This window comes from Pleurodeles waltl, chromosome 12 (assembly GCF_031143425.1).
Source record: "Pleurodeles waltl isolate 20211129_DDA chromosome 12, aPleWal1.hap1.20221129, whole genome shotgun sequence".
NCBI lineage: Eukaryota > Metazoa > Chordata > Amphibia > Caudata > Salamandridae > Pleurodeles > Pleurodeles waltl.
Window position 1 is genome coordinate 39,156,166 of NC_090451.1, and position 22,198 is coordinate 39,178,363.

The 22,198-nt window shown below is 45.5% G+C and overlaps 1 protein-coding gene across 1 annotated transcript; it reads right to left on the minus strand.

The window, feature by feature from the left end:
• Window positions 1-44: 44 nt before the first annotated feature.
• On the minus strand, window positions 45-21,212 carry RFXANK (regulatory factor X associated ankyrin containing protein). Its single transcript, XM_069215854.1, has 9 exons — window positions 21,010-21,212; window positions 18,504-18,719; window positions 17,087-17,170; window positions 16,384-16,449; window positions 12,055-12,155; window positions 10,926-11,051; window positions 10,071-10,137; window positions 3,266-3,346; window positions 45-2,317 (listed from the first exon to the last, which is right to left on the minus strand). Exons 2-9 carry the CDS (start codon window positions 18,706-18,708, stop codon window positions 2,265-2,267), a joined length of 783 nt encoding a protein of 260 aa, XP_069071955.1. The 5' UTR covers window positions 18,709-18,719; window positions 21,010-21,212; the 3' UTR covers window positions 45-2,264.
• Between the last annotated feature and the right edge of the window lie 986 nt (window positions 21,213-22,198).

A 22,198-nucleotide genomic window follows, 5' to 3' on the forward strand; every position in this document is an offset into this window, starting at 1 on the left:
CAGGTGGTACAATTGATAACTGGCAAATAATTCACACAGACCTGTTATTTTTCTTAAAAATTATATATTTTTTTACATTTGGAATAATCAAAGATACTACATTGACTTAAAACAACATGTAAATATTTGGTTATGCAATGCTTTTCACAGGGGGGTCAAGACCCACATTGTGGTGGAAGCACATGGAGGACGGCGGGAGAGCGTAAACTGCACACGGAGAGATGCGCGGTCTAGTTTCTGGCCTTTTCCAACGGCAGCACTTGCAGGGGGTGGCGGGGTTGTTCCGGGGATTGTGCACAAAGATCTTTTGCAGCCAAGCAAGGTAGTCAAGTATCCACCTGGTGAAGACCCCTTGCAACTCCACAATGTATCAATTTCCAACTGCCGTGAAGCCTTGTGTATCTTAATTGAGTGTAAATTTAAACTTCGATGCAGTGTCCGACATTTCCCCAAGTCACTTTAGAGTCCCCAGGTAAATGTAATTCATTTGGTGACCATGAGGCTCCACAAAGTCTCAGCGAAGGAGGGCTGAAGCATCCTACAAAAGGTTTAAATGATTTAATAGCCGTTATTGGATTGAACAGGATTTTGGGATCTTTGGAGTGTCAATCTGATCACCAGGTCCAGTGGACTTACAAAATAGCGAGTCAGTGGGAGATATAAGTGACCTGTCAGCAACACCTGGAAGAGCCTATTTTTGCAGGTTGCAGACACCGGAAAGTTCTTGATGTGGACAAGGTTATGCAAAGTCTTAAAAACACATTACAGCCCACGTGATAGGTCAGGCACTGTAAAATATAGTGGACAATGGGCACAGGAAACTGACCAGATGCCCACCATCAGCCACAACACAGACACCTGGAATCTTTGAGGGCTCTCAGTTTGTGGTTAGCATAATGTGCCGTGAGCATTTTTTCCGCTGTCACCTGGTGAGAGTGGAGTGTATGATTGGAGACAATGTGAATCTGTTTTGTCAGTACAAGCAGGAGGCAAGCCGTAAACCTGTCCTGCCTGCGGTTACACTGACTGACTTCGTACTTCCGCTTGAGGCCGCGCAGTGGGGCCGTTCAGGCTGGTAGGTGGAGTTTTTGCTTATAGCAGAAAGGGCTCCATACCGCTTCAAAAGGATACATTTTACTCCTGGTTAGCGTTCTCCGTAAGAGCTGCCAACCAACTCACAGCAACGTGAACGGCTCAAGTATGAAATAGGCTCAAGTATGAAATAAAGCGATACTCGAACAGAAAGGAAAGAGGCTACTCCGGCAAATGTGCCACAGACACTCGACCCATATCCCTGAGAAAACTGAGTGCTAGGAGTAGCGCCCGGTGTCCTAAACCCCCCAAAAGCCAATCTCTGGATTAGCGAGGTGCAGTTCTAGCAAAATGGTCTAGAACTAGTAATGCCCACACCTTGGGATTACCCAGGTGCTGTTAAAGAGTAAAAAAAATTACTTTACCTGAGCCTTTGTGAATCAAATAAGCCTTCAAGACAGGCCTCCTGAAGGCTACCATGCAAAGGTCACAGATTGGGGCTGCACAACCTACAGCGAAGGCACAAGCCTGACCTCGTGGGTGCAGACAAACCACTACTGGCGTGCTGCGTACTTCCATCGTGCTGTAGCAATTCACACTACAGACGTATCCACTTGTGACGCTGTGCTGGAGGCAGGTTGGCGTCAAAAGGAAGTTAGGACATTTCCCAACAAATTATTATTTGACATGTAACTATCTTAGTCTCAGCGACACCGCCTTTTTGGGGCAGACACCAGTTTCTATTGAAGTCACTCTCCCACCAGTCCACACATGCTCCCTAGTGTGCATAGGACAAGCAGGGATCCCTAGAAAGCAGAGGCACTGGTAACATCTCAGAGGTAATACAGAGAAAAGTACTAGTCATTCATACCTCCAACCCATTGAAGCAGGATGCTCCTCTATTTCACCTGGGCAGAGCCCACCTCGTTCCAAAACACAAAGCACTTGTATTGCACAGGTCACATCCAGAAGCAAGCCGAACTCCCCATGGTGTCCTCAAGGCCTCAGGTGAAGTTGTGCTTTTCCATGTCATGTTAATTTCATCTTGAAATGGCGTATTGAATTCACTTGTCATCTGTAAATAGTTCACAAACTCGTGTCCCAGACTCAGCCAGTCGAGGATGCAGCGTCTTACGGCATGTGGATAGCCTCCGATATAGGACACACTTGGGGACTGTCCCCCATCTGGCTTCACAATGCCTTCTCTGCCTGTGAAGCAACCCACCTCACCTTCACTCCTTGCTCTGAAACAGTCTCAGGATATGGTTTTCGATGACCTGTTGCACTGGAAGAGAAAAGAAGAGCGTGTGTGAACCTTGACCCCATGATGATCGTGTACAACTTACAACATGGACAAGCCAGAAATGGCACGGATTCGACCAAACTGTTGCTGATCTCCTCCGAGAGTCCATCACATCACACAGCGTCATGACCAGTGTGTTCTCTCAGCTTTAACAGCAAGCATTACAGACACAGGATATTCAAAAGAGTTTTGGGCTCACAACTCCACAGGTTGCAAGTAACTTCTTGTACAACCTTTGTTGCAAGGTCTCCAACCTATCAGAAATTGGAGGAACTTCGTCAAACTTGCAACCAGGGCCACTGGCACTATGCACCCGCTTCATGTTCAGAATAATTATGGATGCCACATAATCCATCAACTGCTGTATAATTTGAAGATTGTAACAAAAAAATGTTTCCAGCTCAAAGAGGTCAAAACTAGCAAAGACATTGCAACACATGTTGCCGCTCAAAGAAAGACCTTCCGAGGAGGAGAACAAGCTACCTTTCAGCAGCTCAGTGCTCTGTTTAAATGTTAAAAACATATACTAAGGAAGAGTAACTTTTGTTAAAATGCGTGAAAAAAGAAAAAAAATTAAGTAATACTGTCACAAATTGTGGCACATGATTTCAGTGTCCCTGCTCGTAATAAATACTTAAAAATACAATTACATTTTCCTCCTGACCACCCCTCCACTCCACCTTCCCAAGTGTCTGACCGAGACTGCATGGTCACTGAGGGCAGGTGCCAGAGATGTTTCTGGGGGCTCAGCTCAAATAAGGAACATAAAGGCCTCTACGAGACGACCCTTCGTTCATGTTTCAAAGCTTGTTCATCGTTACTTGTAACAAAGCAAGGCTGTCTGCGAGTGTTATCGGAACGTCCAGAAAACAGCCAGGACATTAGGATTTCCTAACAATCATGGACGCTAAAGTGTGAGACAATACTTGCCTTTTTTGTGGCCCAGGGCTACGGCCAGGTCCATGGGGGTGTAGCCGGAGTCCGCCTCCATGGTCAGATCCGCCCCGCGAGCTGGAAAGGCAATGGCAGAAATCAGACGGGTTTACGGATCTAACAAATGGGTGTGATTAGGTAAGGTACTGCACATGGCTGTAGGCCCAGGTCATGGCGTTATGAGCATCAGAAGGCTGTGTACCGACACGTGTGGCGATACGCACCGGTTTGAGCTTGTCTGTATAACGCATGGAGCATATGGTGGTGTATGTGAACTACGTGGGCTTGTGTGGCGGTAGGTATTTCTATGGGTTATGCCACTGTTTGTTAGTGGGAGCATAGACCTGTGCAGATAGCAGCACAAAGGGCATGTGATGGTTTGTGCAATTAAGACTGGCGGTATGTATGGGGGTGACTGACATGCATGACAGTAGGTTACTGTGTGTGAAGACACCCGTGTCAGTATATGTGGTTAAATGCGAATAAACATCAGTCTGGACAAGTGTGTATAGAGCATTGTGTACAGGCTGAACATATGCCTGGCTGTGTGTCCACCAGTGTGGAGCCTTAGGGCCACACGTGGGTGTTAATTCACACATCACAGGATGTGTGTTTTTGAGTGCATGCGTGTTATGTCTAAATCAGAAAGTAATGTATTTGGAAATGAAACCATGCCATACACCAAGTATCAGACCAGTTACACCTGTGGCCCTTGGGTTACCCAGAGGAGACTGCAACAGCTGCCTTTGTCCACTTGACTATTATACTAAACTCAGAAAATCAAACTTTCTCAACCCACAAACCCTTGGAGTACGCATCACCCAGAGGGTAACACTTCCACAAACACAAAATTTGAAGTATATAATCTGCTGAGGAGGATGGCTGGACAGGGTCCAGGTGCACAGTGACATGTCGACGACAACCACAGAGTCCCCGCTGCCTGCCGATAACAGAGGTGGAATGAAGAAACGCCATTCTGACGAATGAGAAATTGGCTACATGGCACCTAAAACTCAAAGCAGAATAACCTAAATGGAGGAAAAACTAACGCAGAGCACCCCAAAGAGATCCGCGCAGCTAGGAGACCAGTGGTGTACGACACATGCAGAATGGACATGGAGTACCTGCTTTATCAGTCACATGCATGTTTGTAGAGAGCATGTTAACCCCCAACGGGGTCTCCTGACACATTTAATAAATAGATGTTTATTGTTACCAAACTCAAGAACACTCATTTTATCAACCTAAAAAGAATGAAAGGCTGAGTGGACTCATTTAAATCTGTGACCAGGAGGTCCAATACACTCCTGACCACCAAATCCCACACAATGTAGGCACAGACTAGTGTGATGAACCGCTACCGTATGCAGGGGCGTAAGAGACTATAAATTTCTGGGGGGGGACAGGGACAGCCTTGGGGACTTTCAATCAACCCTATACAAATCGCTCGTTGTTTACGAACTGCAGGCTCCGATAAATATACACAATCATATATATTGGAAGTGAAATAGGGAGAAAGGAAGGCATGTTTTCACAGTCTGAAAGTATCTTTAATTGTTATTTACATTCACAAAGTAATTAGCTCAAATGTGAAAATAACATGTTGATTAACCTTGCATCTTCATGCACCAAGCAAATAAAGGTAGGAGGGTAAAAAGGAAGAACATACCCTTTGCGCCCCACACCCACCATGCCCTTCACCTCATGCCAATTGGAACCGCACTGGAGATATGAAAAGCGATTAGGTACAAGAGTTGTAAACTGTGCTCGGAAACCATAGTTCTAATAACACTTCTACTCCTGTGTGTGATCTTGGGCAGCTCAGCTCCACATCAGTCATAACTAGAAGCATTTCAACTGAAGAAGCTCTTGCAGTTACAGGCTATATAAACTTGGATTCTCTAATCTCTGTATAAACTGCAGTCATGCATTTCTTTAGAAACAGCTGTTTGTGATGCACCAAGTCACTGCGTATAAAGAAAAGACATTCACTGATTATAAAGAAAAGACATCGGAAAATGACTATGATAGGGTTATTACAGTAGAGTTCTGACATTACAGTGCCTTCTGCCAGAGCTAGCAGCCAAGGTAAAAGGTAGATTAGGTCACAGAGCATAATTAATGCAGCTGTTTAAAGCAAAAAATGGAATGTTGCTTTTCTTTCTTCTGCTCTACTTTAATAGCTTGGAATGACGGAAGCTATGCACTAAGGTTTTAAGTGGTTTGTGGGAAAGTTGTAGGTGTGACCATTGTATTATATGAGGTAAAATACCCCTGGCGTACATAAGGATATTGCAAGTCACTTTGAAGTTCATACCTCATAAACAAGCATTGGCAAAGCCAATAGGTCTCGCCTATGCAAAGTCTATTGCCTTTGCCAATGTGTTTTAGCCATGCTGTACACTAGTGAGACTACTATTCAGCATGGCTCAAAGTTAATGGCATAAAGGAGAATGATGTGTCATCGACTGGTGTGGCGTAGTGTCATGGAGTAAGTAGAGTGTCCTAAAATGGAGCAGTAAATTAACTTTAAAGGAACAGGGGTCCTTTGAATAAAATGCATCACCATTCCCATAAACAATGATATTAAAGTAGTATGCAAATGGAATGTTTCATACATTTATTCAATCAAAATATAAAAGATCAAATGTAGTGGGAAAACATCAACAGGGGAAATCGAGAAAGACTGGTATTCGGGCATTACACAAGTTATCTGGATGACCCAATGTCGCCAATTACAATAAAAATGTAAAAAGTAACCTATATAGTACAGTGGTTTAGAGGAGGCTGGCCTGGTTTGTAGTGGGTACCTATGGTACTTACACCTTATACCAGGTCCAGTTATCCCCTATTAGTGAAATGTAGGCAGTGCCTAGAAGCCAGGCTCTCTAGGGGTAGCTGTAGCCAAGGCTTATCTAGGAGACGTGCAAAGCTCATGCAATACCACTGTAGTCACACAGCACTCACACACATGAAAGAAAATACTCAGTGTTACAAAAATAAAGGTACTTTATTTTAGTGACACAAATGCCAAAAATACCATAGAGACTATACTCCCTTAGGAGGTAAGTAATACACCAATTATATACACAAGTATGCAGCAATAGCAATAAAAACAGTTAGAAAAGTGCAATTAGTGAAAATCACAATGGTTAGAAATGGGCCTAGGGGAAACCCAAACCATATACTAAGAAAGTAGAATGCGAATGTCGGTTTCCCACCTAGGCAAGTGTGGTGTGTAGAGGGGCACTGGGAGTATTAGAAAACACCAAAGGTAAGTAATAGAACCCACCTCAGAGCCCAGGAAACCAGGAGTAAATCACAGTAACTTTCCTAGAACACACAAGAACATGGGAAAGAAGATAATGCAAGAACCAGAAGATACTTCAAGACACAAAGGGTGGATTCCTGGACCTAAAGACCTGTGGAAGAATGGGACTAGGTCCAAGAAGCACAGAAGAGTCCAGGGAGGACAGGAGCCCCTGCTAACCCGAATCAAGGTGCAAAAGAAGAACCACTGGTGAACAACAGCAGCCAGTACTGCACCCAAGAAGATGGATGCGGGTTCCTGGTTGGTGCAGATGATATCCCACACCGGATGGGTGATGGCAGTCTGGTTTGCGTCACTGGATTCCGCCAACAAACCTTGGCACACGCAAAACTCACGGTTAGCGGAAAATGGCACTGCCTGGGACCAGGAGGGACCTGGTGGACTCTACCCAGGAGGAGGAGTCAGAGGAGGCTCTCAGCAACTCAGAGAGCCCACAGAAGACCAGCCAGTGCACACAGGAGTCCTTCAGTACCTAAGTACCATATACTAGGGACTTATAAGGGGGCACCAGTATGCCAATTTTGGGTGAAATACTGTGTTACCAGTATGCAACAATCATAATTTAAGGGAGAGAGCATAACTACTGGCGTCCTGATTAGCAGGATCCCAGCAGACACACTCAAACACACTGGCAAACAGGCCAAATGTGGGGGTAACCAAGGTAGAAAGAGGCTACTTTCCTACAAGTTTAGCATCCACAATAATGATTTACAAGCTTTTATACACCGACTTTTACATGAATGACTCAAATAGTGAATCAAGAAGACATTATCTCATAGTACCTATGCTTATGCCAACTTATGTACAATATCACAAATTCAAGTCAAGGTACTTTGTCCGACGATATTTCGATCCCGTAGACAAGTATCAGGATCATCCTAAGCCTTCGTTAAGCTTGAGTTAAAAGGGTTACAGAGTGCTTGTAACCAAAACGGCGAAGATAAATCGGACTCACGTCTCATATGAGTGAGAAGGCGATCTGAATCTCTAATCAAGCGCCAATGCCATAAAGTAGTAGTAGAGTGGAGTAGTGTCACAGTGTAATAGAGTGTCATAGAGTGGAAAGGCATAAGGAAGAGTGAACTGGAGTAGAGTGAAGGTAAGTAATGTGAAATGGCATAGAGAAAGTTGGGTAGAATGTTACAGTGAACATAGTACATTGTTGTATAGTGGAGTGCCATAGAGGGTTGTGCAGTGGCATTGAGTAGAGTATTGTATATTGAAGTGGCATAGAGTGGTGTGGAGTGGCATACAGTGGAGTAAAGTGGCGTATAGGGAGTTGTGTAGAGAGTTACAGAGTGGAGAAAGTGTTAGAGTTTAATGGAATAGAGTGTCGGGGTCTAGTATCATGGAGTGTAATGTCAGAGTGAAGTGTCATAGAGTGGAGTTGGGTGGTCTAGAGTGAAGTGGCATAGAGTGCAGTGGTGCAAAGTAGATTGGTGTAGAGTGTAGTGATATAGAGTGCATTGGTTTTGAGTAAAGTGGTGTAGAGTGCATTGGTGAATCCTGCACTGGTTTAGCGTACAGTGCAGTAGCGTAGAGTGGTGAAGAGTAGAGGGGAGCAGAGTGGAGTGGCACAGCATAGATTGCAGTGGTTCAGAGTGCTGTGTCATAGAGTAATGCGTTGCATGGTAGAGTGGAGTGGTGCAAGGTAGAGTAGACTGGTGTAGAGTGCAGTGATGCAGAGTAGAGTGGCATAGAGTGTAGTGGCATATAGTACACTGGTGTAGAGTGCAGTAGAGTGGCATATAGTTGAGCGGTGCAGAGTAGAGTGCTGTGGTGCAGAGTAGAGAGGAATATAGTTCAGTGGCAGAGTGCAGTGTTGCAGAGTAGAGTGTCATAAAGGGCAGTGCTGTTGAGTAGAGTGGCATAGAATGCATTGGTGTAGAGTACAGTGGTGCAGAGTGATGCAGAGTAGAGAAGAGTGGCGTAGAGTACAGTGGTGCAGAGTAGAATAGAGTGGCATAGAGTGCAGTGGAATGGAGTAGATTGCTGCAGAGTACAGTATAGTGGTGAAGGGTATATTGTTGCAGAGTGGAGCATAGTGATGTAGAGTGCAGTAGCATAGAGTGGTGCAGGGTACATTGGCGTGGTGCAGGATAGATTAGACTGGCATAGCATAGAGAAGAGTTGCGTAGATTGCAGTGGCATAGAGGAGATGATTTCAAAGTAGAGTGAAGTGCCCTACAGTGGAGTGGTGTAGACTAGATTAGAGTGCAGTGGTGCAGAAAAGAGTGCAGTGGGACAGAGCACAGTGGCATTGAGTGCGGTGGTGCAGAGTAGAGTGGCGTGGAGTTCAGTGGCAGAAAGTGCAATATTGCAGATTAGAGGGTCGCAGAGTACAGTGGTGTATTGCAAAGTGACAGAGAGCAGTGGCATAGAGTGCTGTGGCGCAGAGTACAGTGGCATTGAAAGCAGTGGAATAGAGTGCTGTGGTGCAGAGTAGATTGGCATAGAGTGCAGTGGGATAGAGTGCATTGGTTTTGAGTAAAGTGGTAAACAGTGCACTGGCAGAGTGCAGGGGTGTAGTGTACGATGGTTAGAGTAGAATAGCATAGATTGCAGTGGCGTGGTGTAGAGTGGAGTGGCACAGCATAGATTGCAGTGGCGTAGAGTAGCACAGAGTGGAGAAAGGTGGTTTAGGGTGCAGTGGGATAGGTATAGAGTAGATTGTTTCAGAGAACAGTGAAGAAAAGATAGAGAAAAGATAATATACTTCAATATGCTGAAGTATGTAACGATAACAACAACATAAATAATAACGCTAGGCATAACGGCCCAAAATGAAATATGGCTTCTCCCCGTTAGCCACACTGTAATCAAGCGCTTCATTACCTAGATAACAAAACATTAAACATAAATGTTAGAAAAATATACCCTTCTAATAGCTAAATTGTTGTGTGAAAACGTAAAATCTGGGCTCAATCTCGACTTCACTGTTTCACCAACTGGTGTGATCTTAGGCAAATACAAATATTGTGTTTCACAGAGTCTCCTTTCTAGCCTGCAGGTGTCAGGCTGAGAGGGACTCTGTTCTCTCTTTAGATCTTCCTCATTGTCTTGCAGCTCCTCTAGAAGGCATCCTGCAGTGCTCCTCTTCAAGGCAGTAGGTGATGCAGACGTAATCATCCAAAACTCTTTTCTCTGCCTCGTGCCCTTTGTTCTTATGAGCACCCTTAATGCCACAGCTGTGAACAGGACAAACAAAAGGGCAGAGGGCGCTGGGGGCCTCCCGACTCACCTTCATTCTGTTACCATCAGATTGGAGGATGGTCGTTACAGGGCTATCATAAGTAGCGCTTTTGTGCGCTAATGGCCCTCTGAATTATAGATGTGAGAGGGGAAATTATTGTGTCCCCTTGTCCCCCCCACCTTCGTCCCCCGTGTCCCCCACCCTCCAAAATCTGGGGGGGATACATCCCCTGCGTCCCCCACACTTCCTATGCCCATGACCGTATGGCTCCCCCTTACCTAACAAGGCCTCAACGCACTTGACATGATTCCCTCTCACGGCATAGAGCAGCGGCGTTCCCCCATTCTGTCAAGAGAAAAAAATAATGATTCAGTCTGTTTTGGGACAACAAAACTGCCTTGTTTTGGAAGGAAATTTTTACCATCTCCATTACTTTTGGTGCACGTATATAGTTGTTTTTGTTTTGTTGAGTAGAGCAGAGATTTCTATTACCACACAACTGTAAATTATTTACAAAATATGTACAACCTGCCCATTTTCTGTATTGAAAACAACCACCTTCAAGAGTTTTTTTTTAAAAAGTTACAACACAATTTAGCATACTTTTGCTAAACCATCTTCACAACCCTGGATTTTTAAACACACTCAATTTCCAAAATGGATCACAAATTCTTGTAGAAGAAAACCAAAACATTGGTGAAACCTCTTTGTGGAAAAAATGTTGCCTTCATCATATAGCCATGCCTCAGAAATTCTTAAAAGTGGCAAAAAAATGAACTTTTAAGATCTGATCTCTTTTTTCATCTCAAGAGCCAGACCCTCCTGCCCCTTCCTCTTTTAAAAGGATAAACATGCAGGACAAAGTCTACACCGAGCACAAACTGTCTGCGTTAAGTACATGTTCAGTAGCTGTTCTACAAAGATTGCAGAGGAGGTTTTGTTTTCAGATTTGCTCCTTTCAATGTGAACATGGAAGCCCTGTTTCAGGAGCCACAAAACCCAACTTTTGGCGTATTAAGGTGAACCAGTCTTTTGATATGTGAATAAACCAATCATGAACATAACCATCCACCCTAATTCAGAGGCAGTGCAGTCAAACATCACGCACACGTCCTCCAAACCGCCTGCTTTACCCAGTCGTAGATGTTGATGTCAACGTCCTTCTCCAGCAGCAGAACCACGATATCCGTGAAGCCCCCTGAGCTGGCGAGGGACACCGCGCTCTCTCGCTCCATCGCCAGCACGTCGGCGTTGGCGCCCTGCAGAAGAGAAGCCGAATGAGAACTGCGAAACACACACCTTCTGCACTCCTCAGCTGCCAGCCTGGCCTCAGGAGATATTCTTCACAGCTTACTTGGGGGTCCACAAGCTTTCGCTCACTGTGCTGCAGATTTCAAGAGATTTGGGGATTGCAGAGCCAAGGGTTCTTGAAGGCCACATAAGTAGCGCCTTCCACCTCTAGGCACATAGAGAACGAGACGATTTTAATGACAAACTGGGACCAAAGACAGAATAAGAAGGGATGGTGAATGTGATCACTTGAGGACCAAGTTTCAACCTCCATGTTCACAGTGTGAACTAAACAAAAGGGTATTTTGGGGTCAGCTCAGAACAGTATTAGGGGTCCCGTGATTAGGGCCCCTTAAATTCTGCAGCAGCTCTTTTCAATAAAACAGCTCTGCAGAACAGTGAAGAACATTTATTACGTGTGTTACCAGGGGGTACTTTAGTATTAAAAATATAGGACCTTAAAAATAGATGCAACATGTTTGTTACTCTTATAAATACGAGTGCCATATCAAAATAACTAGTTTTAAATATGCAATGTTTCTTCTTTTCATCATAGACAAAATACCTTCCACGTGTCCTTTAAATGGACAGGCGGCGGGTGTGTACAGTACCCCAACATGGTCACCTATGTTAGGAGTTTTATACTGCTGCTCAGTCTCTTTGTACGCATTCCAGGTTTCAGATAATGGAACAGAGTCAGAGGATGTAAGTGATTTGCCAAGGATCACACAATGTTGGTCAAGTGGGGAAGATAAAGTGCCAGCTCAAGTATTGTAAATAATTGGTCACCAAATTATTTAGCAGTGAAAACAGTTACAAATGCAAGAGTTGTGGATCAGATTCAGCGTTGTGCTACCCAGCTCACAAAAACGCCATCTGGCGCTACCATCACCCTAGTTCTTAAAAAATAAAATATATTATAAAAATTATTTAAAAAAAGAGGGTGTTACAAGTCTAATATTGGTTCCTTACTAATTCCAGCAGGTATCGAACTGTTTCAATCTCTCCGAAGGCAGAGGCCCACATCAGAGGAGTGAAACCTCGTTCATCAGGCCGGTCCAGGAGACTTCCATCTGTGGAAAAAAAAGAAACAAACAAAAAATAATAATACACGTGTTAGAAATGGGGTCTCTAGTTGGCAGTCGGTTTGCACCCTGTCCAAGTAGGGACCCTCACTCTAGTCAGGATAAGGGAGATACCCGCTCAGATAACCCTGGTCACCCCCTTGTTAGCGTGGCATGGGCAGTCAGGCTTATCTCAGAAGCAATGTGGAAGGCATTTGAACATAACACACAGTAACACAGTGAAAACAGTACAAAAGGACACCACACCAGTTTTAGAAAAATTGCCAATATTTATCTATATAAAACAAGATGAAATACAATAAAAATCCAACATACAATACATAAGATATGAATTTTGCAAGAATTACTTAAAAAGACAGTTCCTTGAAGTCAATAGCTCCGTCTGGGGCTATCACGGCATCATGAACAACAAATCCAACAGTTCAGGCCAGCAGCGGCGTCGCAGGCCAGCTACGGTGTCCGAAAGACCCGTAAACAGTACCTTGAACATGCAGGGCGTTGTGATCCTCGGGATGAGGTCCGTAGAGTGGCATCGCTGGCGTTGCGGTGTCAGCTCCGGAGGTCGGTGCAGGGGTCGTCGGGCCCCTGAAGTCACACTCGTTGCAGATCGCACTCCAGGCTGATGGAGTCAGGAGCGCTGGCGTGGATGGCGTTGGGGCTGCAGTGCACAGCGGGATGATGCGACGTGTGGTGTCCACAGGTCACGGTGCAGGCAGCGGCTCGGTGACGGCATTGGTGAGACCACGGTTGCGGTGTGAAGAGCGGTGGTGCAACGTGCAGTGTCACCAGTTCACAATGCAGGCAGTGGTGTCGTCGTTGCTGAAGAGCTGTCGGTAGGCCAAAGTCGGTGGTGTGGCACGAACGGGCTCCGTGCGGTGTCCTCGGGTTGCGGTGCAGACAGGGACGCCTGGTGACGACACTGGAGTCGATGATGCTGGCGCCTGTGGACCAGGGCTGCAGTGCGGGATGAGACGGCGCTTCATGTACCTCACGAGCGGTGTCCACAGGCCACTGTGCAGGCAGTGGCGCCGTCGGGGATGCCCAGGCTGCGGTGTGAGCAAGGTGATGCCGGAGTGCGGAACTCACAGTTCAAGCAGCGGCTGGAGACAGTGTCAGATCACGGTGTCGGTGAGACCAGGGTTGCGGTGTGAAGCAGGCGGTGTGGCGTCGGCAGGTCACGGTGCAGGCTAGCAGCACCTTTGGTGTTTTGTCATCTTGAACAGCACAGAACACACAGTTCCCAGTGATGCAGGCAGATGAAACTGGAGTCTTTTGTATCCCTGAGACTTCCAACAGGAGGCAAGCTCTACTCCAAACCCTTGGAGAACGCTCTCAAGCAGGATACACAGCAAAGTTCACCCTTTGCTCTCTTTTAAGGCAGAAACAGCAACTGCAGGCCAACCCAGCAGAGCAACACAGCAAAGGGGCAGTACTCCTCCTCCAGCTCTTCTCCTTGGCAGAGGTTCCTCTTGATCCAGAAAGATTCTAAAAGTCTGGGATTTTGGGTCCACTACGTATACCCCTTTCTGCCTTTCAAGTAGGCCTACTTCAAAGGAAAGTCTCTGTTGTTGACAAGATCCTGCTTGTCCAGGCCAGGCTCCAGACACACACCGAGGGGTGGAGACTGCATTGTGTGAGGGCAGGCACAGTCCTTTCAGGTGTAAGTGACCACTCCTCCCTCCACTCTAACCCAGATGGCTCATCAGGATATGCAGGCTACAACCCATCTCCCTTTGTGTCACTGTCTAGAGGGAATACGCAACAGCCCAACAGTCAGTCTGGCCCAGACTAGGAATACACAAGCAGGCAGAGGCACAGAATGGTTTAAGCAAGAATATGCCAACTTTCTAAAAGTGGCATTTTCAAACAGACAATTTTAAAAACCAACTTTACTAAAAGATGTATTTTTTAATTATTAGTTCAGATACCCCAAACCCCCTATCTCTATCTGCTCCCAATGGGAAACTGCACTTAAAATATATTTAAAGGCAGTCCTCATGAAAACCTAATTTGGCAGTATTTCACTATCAGGACATGTAAAACACACCTGGACATGTCCTACCTTCTGAATACACTGCACCCTGCCCACGGGGCTACGTAGGGCATACCTTAGGGTGCCTTACACGTAGTAAAAGGGAAGGTTTGGTCCTGGCAAGGGGCACACTTGCCAGGTCAAATTGGCAGTTTACAACTGCACACACGGACACTGCAGTGGCAGGTCTGAGACATGTTCACAGGGTTACTCATGTGGGTGGCACAACCAGTGCTGCAGGCCCACTAGTAGCATTCGATTTACAGGCCCTGGGCACACATAGTGCACTTTACTACGGACTTATGAGTAAATCAAATATGCCAGTCATTGATAAACCAATCACCAATTTACACAGGGAGCACTTGCACTTTAGCACTGATCAGCAGTGGTAAAGTGTGCAGAGACAATAAACCAGAAAAAACTAATCAGAAAAAATAGGAGGTAGAAGGCAAAAAGTTTGGGGAGACCCAACAGAGCCCAAAATCACACAGGTCAGAGTTCCAGGTGGCAGATTCACATGGGAATAATTTTCTAACTAATTTTGAAACTTCAAGTAAAGAGGATTTTCTTATTGATTAAAACAGTACCTCTTGTTCTTGGTGAAGTATTAGTAGTGCAAAAATATAATTTGTTGCAAACAACAGTATTTTGCAAAATTCATAATTTCATTGTCGCTAGTATACTTAGTAAGTGGAAAGATGTTTGTGTCTTGCACAGACTGACCACATTCTCAAATAAAAAATTAAAAAATTGAAAAAAAACACAGGAAGTAGACCTTTATGAAGCGTGTAAAGAAGAAATGCTCACAGATAGGAAGAAAGACTAATGCCAGATCTCAGAGATACTGTTTTGGACATTTTAAAAGAACAAGAGAGGTATTCACCTTACAGTTAACATATTAGACATGCTTTTAGTGGGCATCTCCAATGGAAAATTAAATGCACATTTTGCAAGCTAAGAGTGAGGTCATTTGTGAACACGGGTTATGGGGCAAACTGCTGATCCAGTAACAGCGAACCTAAGTGCTCAGGGCGAGAGAGTGCAACAGCTGTACTGCGACTGCCCTCCGCCCCATGAGGGACATTGGAGAATGATGCAAGCGAGGGGTGCAACATGTATCTTTAGGTCTCACCTGATCTTCTACAGAAACAGGTACTGTATTCAGTTTGAAGAAAACAGTTGACACACCTGGGGAGACACCCCAAAAGCGAGACCTCCTCACCATGTCAGGACACCTGACTGCTGTGGCTCAAACACCTTCTCAGAGAGGGAGAAATAATGAGAGAACACCTTCTTGTGGTATCTGCCGTCCCCACATCATTTTAGATATCATCAACAGAGCTGCAGTAGTGGACTTGGGGCGGACTCCTTCGTAACCGATACACCCTGGATTTTTTGATTTTGCAGAGTGTCTTATCTATAAGGGATATAACAGGCTGCCAGAGACACATTTAAGGAGCCAGGTTTTGTGAACAGCTGAACAAGTTCAAGGGGGTGGAGGGTGCCGTTTAAATGGCACACTGCTATATAATGACTTTTACACACTACAAGGGAGTATTGCCAGGAACCATCTCAGGATGTTGCTTAACTGGACGATCTATTTAATGAGGGCACTTTTAGTCTGTGTCGAATCGCAAATCATAAAAGGAGATGCAGGACAGAGGACACCCAGCTTCTCGGCAGGAGCCACCAGACTAAGATGACAAAGACAGAAAAGCAGCAGCGGCTCCTCTGCTATGGCCGAGGTGCGTCGTGCCCCCGTCAGCAGCTGTCACTGCAAACCTTTCAATAACGAAACGATAAAAAACCAGGTTTATCATCATTTCATTGTTAAAGGGGTGGGGCACTGAGGATTACGGGGACGTCTCAGGCCGGACAATCACACATGCGCACTGTGCTCTGTCCAGCCTGGCACTGTGTCACTGGGCTGGAGACAGCGGGTACAGGCTCCCAGTCTGCCTGGGAGTGCCCTGGCTGGGCGCTGCAGCCAATCCGAACGCTGCTTTGAGCAGCTTCAGGATTGGTCGCAGGGCAGGCTGGGAGCCTGTGCCTCCTGTCAGGAAGAAGGAGTGGCAGCGCGGTGAGGAACTGAAGCAGGTAAGATTTTATTTTGAATTTAATGTTCATCTCTTCTCCCCCACCCGCACCTTCACTGACTGTACAAAAGACTTAAATGTAACACACCTTTGTTCAGATATTCCTTCAACTGACTGAGCTCCCCCTGTGCTGCCAGCTGGTGAACTGATAGAGCTGTTAATAGACAAAAAAAAATTAAAACATCAGTAACAAAGGGTGAGTCTTCACAAGGAAAAGTAACTTCACTGTAGAGGGAAAAAAAGTTAATCGTGCAAACACACGTTTTCATTTTATATATTCATGCAGACTTCTTACTGCAAAATATGCATGAGTAAAGGCCAGCCAGAAGGACTGCTTCTAAACTCCATACTATTCATAGATTTCCAGAAGTACTCCTTCGAGATACACGAATCCTCAAAAAGTCAGCAGTGTATTCTACACACAGGAGGAAACAAACACTGGAGTAAATTCACTACTTCGTTTTTAACCGGTCTTTGCGAAATGGGTTATTGTTTTTTTCTTTTAACCTGGCATTCCAATACTTGACCAGAGATTTTGTAGTCACTTCATAGTTACTTCTAAGAAAGCAGAGTGCTACATTTGCAAGCAGCTCTACTTAGGATGGGAAATAACCAATGCTCAGCAACAATGGATTGCATTAAATATATACTTTTTTCATATAAGAAATTACTCTTCGGTTCCTTGCTACTCCTATTAATTCGTCTCCTCCCCTACTGCTTTTCTTGCCCTACACATGCAGAAATACACACCCTGGGCTGCATGATTCCACTGCATACTCACTGATACTCACAGTCCAGAGTAGCGGGCAAGGCGAACATCTCGTTCCCACGCTGTCGGTTGGTCAGGGTAGTGGAATGCTTCAGTGAGCTGCCAGCTGATGGGGGATGAGGAGAGAAAAAGCAGCCAGTCAGAAGTCTTGGAATCTCTCTGCTACCGGTATCTGTTCAGCGCGTCAGTCACTGGTGTGGCTTTTTGGAGCTTGGTTACGGTCAAGGAATGCACACATGCAATTGTTCCTGGCACTATGGAGTTAGAGCTGCCACACGTCTCGGATGGTGAAGGGCATGTTGCCCCAGGGCTCTGGGGGCTTCCTAATGAGCCCCAAGGAAGTGGCACAGAAATTACAAGAGCTTCTAATCGAAAGCGTGTGATTGGGTAAAGAGACAGCTACTGTTTCAAGTACAAATAGTGCAAGGGTATGGATTACAAGCAAGTGACTACACCAAACGACCTAAAAAGTAAGGGGTGATATATCAGTCTTGGAAACAGCAAGAGATATCCTGCATGCTTGTGATTTTAACCGAAGTACTTGAGATACGGGACTACCAGCCTGGTGCAAAAAGCCTCACAAAACCAGTTACTCCACTAATGTAGTTGAAATGTGTTTTGTAAAGCTCTTTAATATATAACTGTTGAAAACATAGTCCTTGAAAATAAAGGTTTTCCCCATAGAAACGCAACAGTCTTCTAAAATAATAACGGAAAGGAATTCATACATCTTTGTAAGTCCCCATGAGAGTCCCAATAATCCTGGCTGGCAACAATCTCACGTCATGTTTCCAGAAACGAGGCATGGGTTTGTTGCACTCCTGTATCATCTACTGAATTTCAGCTGAGTTTGATTAGATAAAAAGAAACACCATATTTCAATCTGATATAGAATCTTTTTACATCAAACATTATCCAAATGATAAATTGTTCTGTCTGATAGAGTGAAGAAATTCATATTTTAGACACACAACGCTCATGATTTTCACAAGAGGACTTGCGAGTGTGTATTTGTGGCATGAAAATGAAAAACTATATTTGAATTAGATATGATCCCGTGAAATCAAAATGTTATCTAAATAATCAATTGCTCTGAATAATAAAGTGAAGAAATTCATATTTTAGACACCAATAATGCTTATAATTTTCACAAGGTGGCTTACAGGTAAATGAATGACCATCATGACATGCTGAAACCCAGAGTAGGCACGCAACGGGTGATTCTGGAGCACAGCTTGCAATGGAGAGCAGTGGGGTTCTGGGCCAGCGGGGCAGCAATAAACTATAATTCATTTTCTAACAGGCTGGTGCGTTTGAACTGCCAATGGGATTGGTACGCAGTCATCCACTAAGTATGAGTGAAAAATAATTTGAAATGCACTTTTTCATGAGTTCTATGCTAAACACTGATTGTGGGTGCTTCTGGGATCTTCTCTTACCATTGGGCAGACTCGCGCTGGGGTGCAGGTCTTCTGCCCCTTGCTCCAGGGCGCATGGATACAGGCGAAGGATCACAGTCTCGTGCGCGGTAGACTTGTCGTCACTGGTTGCGTCAGGATCACCGTCCTGCAGGACAGGCGAGCAGGCGATGCGCAGTGCACCATCCTCTGATTGTGGCGGTTCCTTCGACCCTGCTAACTCCATGAGTCCAGATCCTACCAAAAGAGGAGACGAAAGGTTCAGTCACCAACCATCAATTTCTCAATGTCTACCTTAAATGTTTAAGGTCAGAGCTGAATGAGAACTTTCAGATGACATTGTGTGGCTTGGGGGAATGTTGCAGAGGGAATGTCTGCATTTCAGAAACAAATTACATTGTAAGCAAATGAAAAAGATTTCACTAATATGCAAAGTTAAAACAAACATTGGCAAATCCCGTTGGTTTGGCGTGGTTGGCCTTCTTTTTGGATTTGTTAGTACTTGTTTTGTCATGGTTTTTGCTACAGTTTATTGTTCAGAAAGGCTGATAGGCCCTCAATCTTAAAAAAAAAAATGGCGAAAAGCAAAAACATTTTTGATCTCAAAAAAGCACATTTCGGTATAGTAGTCCCTTGCACTTAATGGACTACTTTGTCCGGGGATGTGCTTGTGAAAGGGAAGAATACTGTCCCTCACACTGAAGTTAACCAATGGCACAAGTGGGCAGACCAATTGCTCAGGCTGTATGCTGTAGTGGGTGGAAGGGAAATGTGAATGACACAATAACAGACCAATGGATATAGGGAGCAGGCTGAAAGCTCCTATATGTAAGTCTGTATGTAGTTTTAGTAAAATGAAAGGCCTTGGCTAACGTCAGACCTAAATATCTGAGGAAAGCAGTGACTAAAGAATAGACGGGAAGAGATACCCCATGTGTACCTCAATCTGGAAAATTCACAGTAGAACCCAGGCACAAACAGAAGCAAATAAATAATGGAGAAGACAGATTCATGTCAGAACCCTCATGAAATATCAGCCCTGTCACTTTAACTAGTAACAGCGCCAGTGGCGTAATCGAAAACGGTGGGGGACCCCTGTAGAATGAGCTGAGGTGCCACAGAGACTCCCAGTCACAGATATGTCTAATCCTGAGGAAATATGATTGTCTCCTGGAAGGTGGGGCCCCCATTTCACTCCACGAGCTTGCCTTGTGGCCCTGTACAGCGCACGTGCCAGGCTTCTGAGCACTCGTGATGTGCACTGACGCACTGGTTGACGGCGTCCAACGTGGTTTACCTCGCATTTACGGGCTAATGGCCAAGCATTGCCAAGACAGGCTAGGGGATTTAAACATCTGAGTCAAGGGGTTCAGGCTACTCCAGTTAGTATGTTTTAGGGTAACAGGAAAGAGATGCTGGTGTAAATATGTGCGTGTAGGGGGGCATTTAGAAAGTGGGTTGGCAAGGAATAGGGCTCTGCAAAAGGTGGATACCCCCAAATTGGACGGACATCGGAGTGTGGCTTGGAGAGCAGCACAGTGCCTGTGGGTTGGCTATTGGTGTGACGTATTCGTGCAGAGGACTGGGGAGAGGGGTCCTGGGATAGTCGAAAGAGCTCTTCACGATCAAGGTAGGCAGGAAATGGGAGTACTGCGCTGAGAGCAATGTGGTGCCAATGGGCAGCTCCTTGGCACAGTTGAGGCGAGGAGACACAAGTAGTGCCTGCAAGAGAAGGGGCACTGGAGTTTTAGTAGCTGCGGGTGTCTATCAATGTGTATGTGGTGGTGACCAGGTACTGAGCTGGGGCCTTCTGACAGAATGTTGTATGCACGCTTCCAGGAGTGTGATTTAAGGTCTGCAGGCTTTCGTTAACTACTTGAAAGTGCCCCTTGTGTCATGTTATTAAAAGTCTGTGCAAAAAAAAAAAAACATGTTGTGGTCCTAGTTACTGACAGCTGGCCATTGTGCTTGGGCACGAGAGATGCAAGGAAAGTGCTTTGGCAGTGGCCACACACGGGTCCGCGACCCCTCCTCTAGCGTCCCCAGTGCCTCCAGGCGCACCTGTGCAAAGCTGGATCTCTGCTCAGATACAACACCATCCCTCCTCAGGTTTTACAACTAAACGTCCATGCAGCCCCCACGGTGTGATGCATCAACGAGCAGGGAACACGGCTTCGAATTAGGTCTGCCTGGGTAACATGGAATTCAGACAATTTTATACAACCTAAAGCTCACGAGAATCATGCAGAGTTGGGGCAGAGTCAGTCTTTTATGAGGCTGTGACGTGTGACCCGACTGGCGCTGCCCCATCCCTTCCAGTTGGCCTCCTGGAGGCACAGCCTGGTGATACCCTGAGGGCAGTCCGTATCTACCCAGCACCCCTCGAAGCCCGATCACTGTCCACAGACCCCGAGGGGGCATTTACTTCTCAGCCTGCATGTTACAAACTCATGACTGCAAAATAAAGAACTTCTTCCGGCTGAATTCCCACAATGCACCTCTCTGTAAACACCAAGCGCCTACCTACCCGAGAGAGCCTTCTAGGTGCTGGGGAGCTAGAGGCGCAGAACTGCCAGCCCTAGGAGGCGGGGGCGAACCCACGGAGCGCCCCTGGACCCATGGGTGCTGCAGGACCCCAAATCTCTGCGACCCTCCTGACTTGGGACAGGCCTCCAGCCAATGGCCGCCTGCGGATGCCAACCAATGGGCGCGCACCTCGGTTTAAAGGGACAGGCGTCCGCCTGGCGGCGGAACTTTAAAGAGCAGCCCCGACCTGGCAGCCCGGCTTCTGATTGGCCGCCTCCAGCAGGGATTGGATTGTGACTGCGCCCCGTAGTTCCCATTGGCTGCCCTTTTGCCTAATAGTAGGTCACCAGCGCTCTGATTGGCTGCAGATAAAAAATAATGTTTTCTGTTTTAGTTACACATCTCTCCTATTGATGTTTGGGTGCAAGCGCTCTAGACTTTAATGTTTTTTATAGCATGCCATGTGACAGCCTTCTGAAAGTGCTTGAAGATAGTATATGTTGTAAAATAGTCACCCATACGTTACCATACACCTACAACCTCGGTAGACAGTGGTTAGGTGCCCATGTAAGACTGCCTTTATTTTTTTTACTGTGCGTGTTGGTACTTGTAGTCCTGAATGGATAATGGGACAATCATCCATATAACAGAATAAAAATCAAAAGAGATAATTGGATAAGCTCCTCGTGTCTGCATACACTTGGAGTCTCACTCATTTAATGGGAGCCTCATTTCTGATACACTCATTCTTGGCCAATGTCAGTTTTGATCTTTTGATCTTTAAGGAGTCTCACACGTGGGAATTTCCATTTTTCTGGTGGCACATTAACTTTTTCTTCATAAAATGACATAGCAGCACTTCTTACTCAAAGAACTGACTTCTGAGATCATAGAAGCTTACAGAAATATCTGTGTGATATTTCTGTTGGCTCAATCAACAGAGTTCTTGTTCTACAAAGTCCCTTTGCTGTTGCAAATCCTGCAAATTGCAAAATCACAGGGTTGCAATTGCAAAATGTTTTTACAATGAACAAAGGCGATTTTATGAACCACTGAAGTCTTTTTGATTTTTAAAAGGGCTTTGCAATGCTTTCCAAGAATCATCTAGATGGGGCATGAAAGAGGCATCCCCCTATTTGCAGGTCAGAAAAGTATGCATCCATAGCTCGTGACCGCAATTGCAGTGGCAA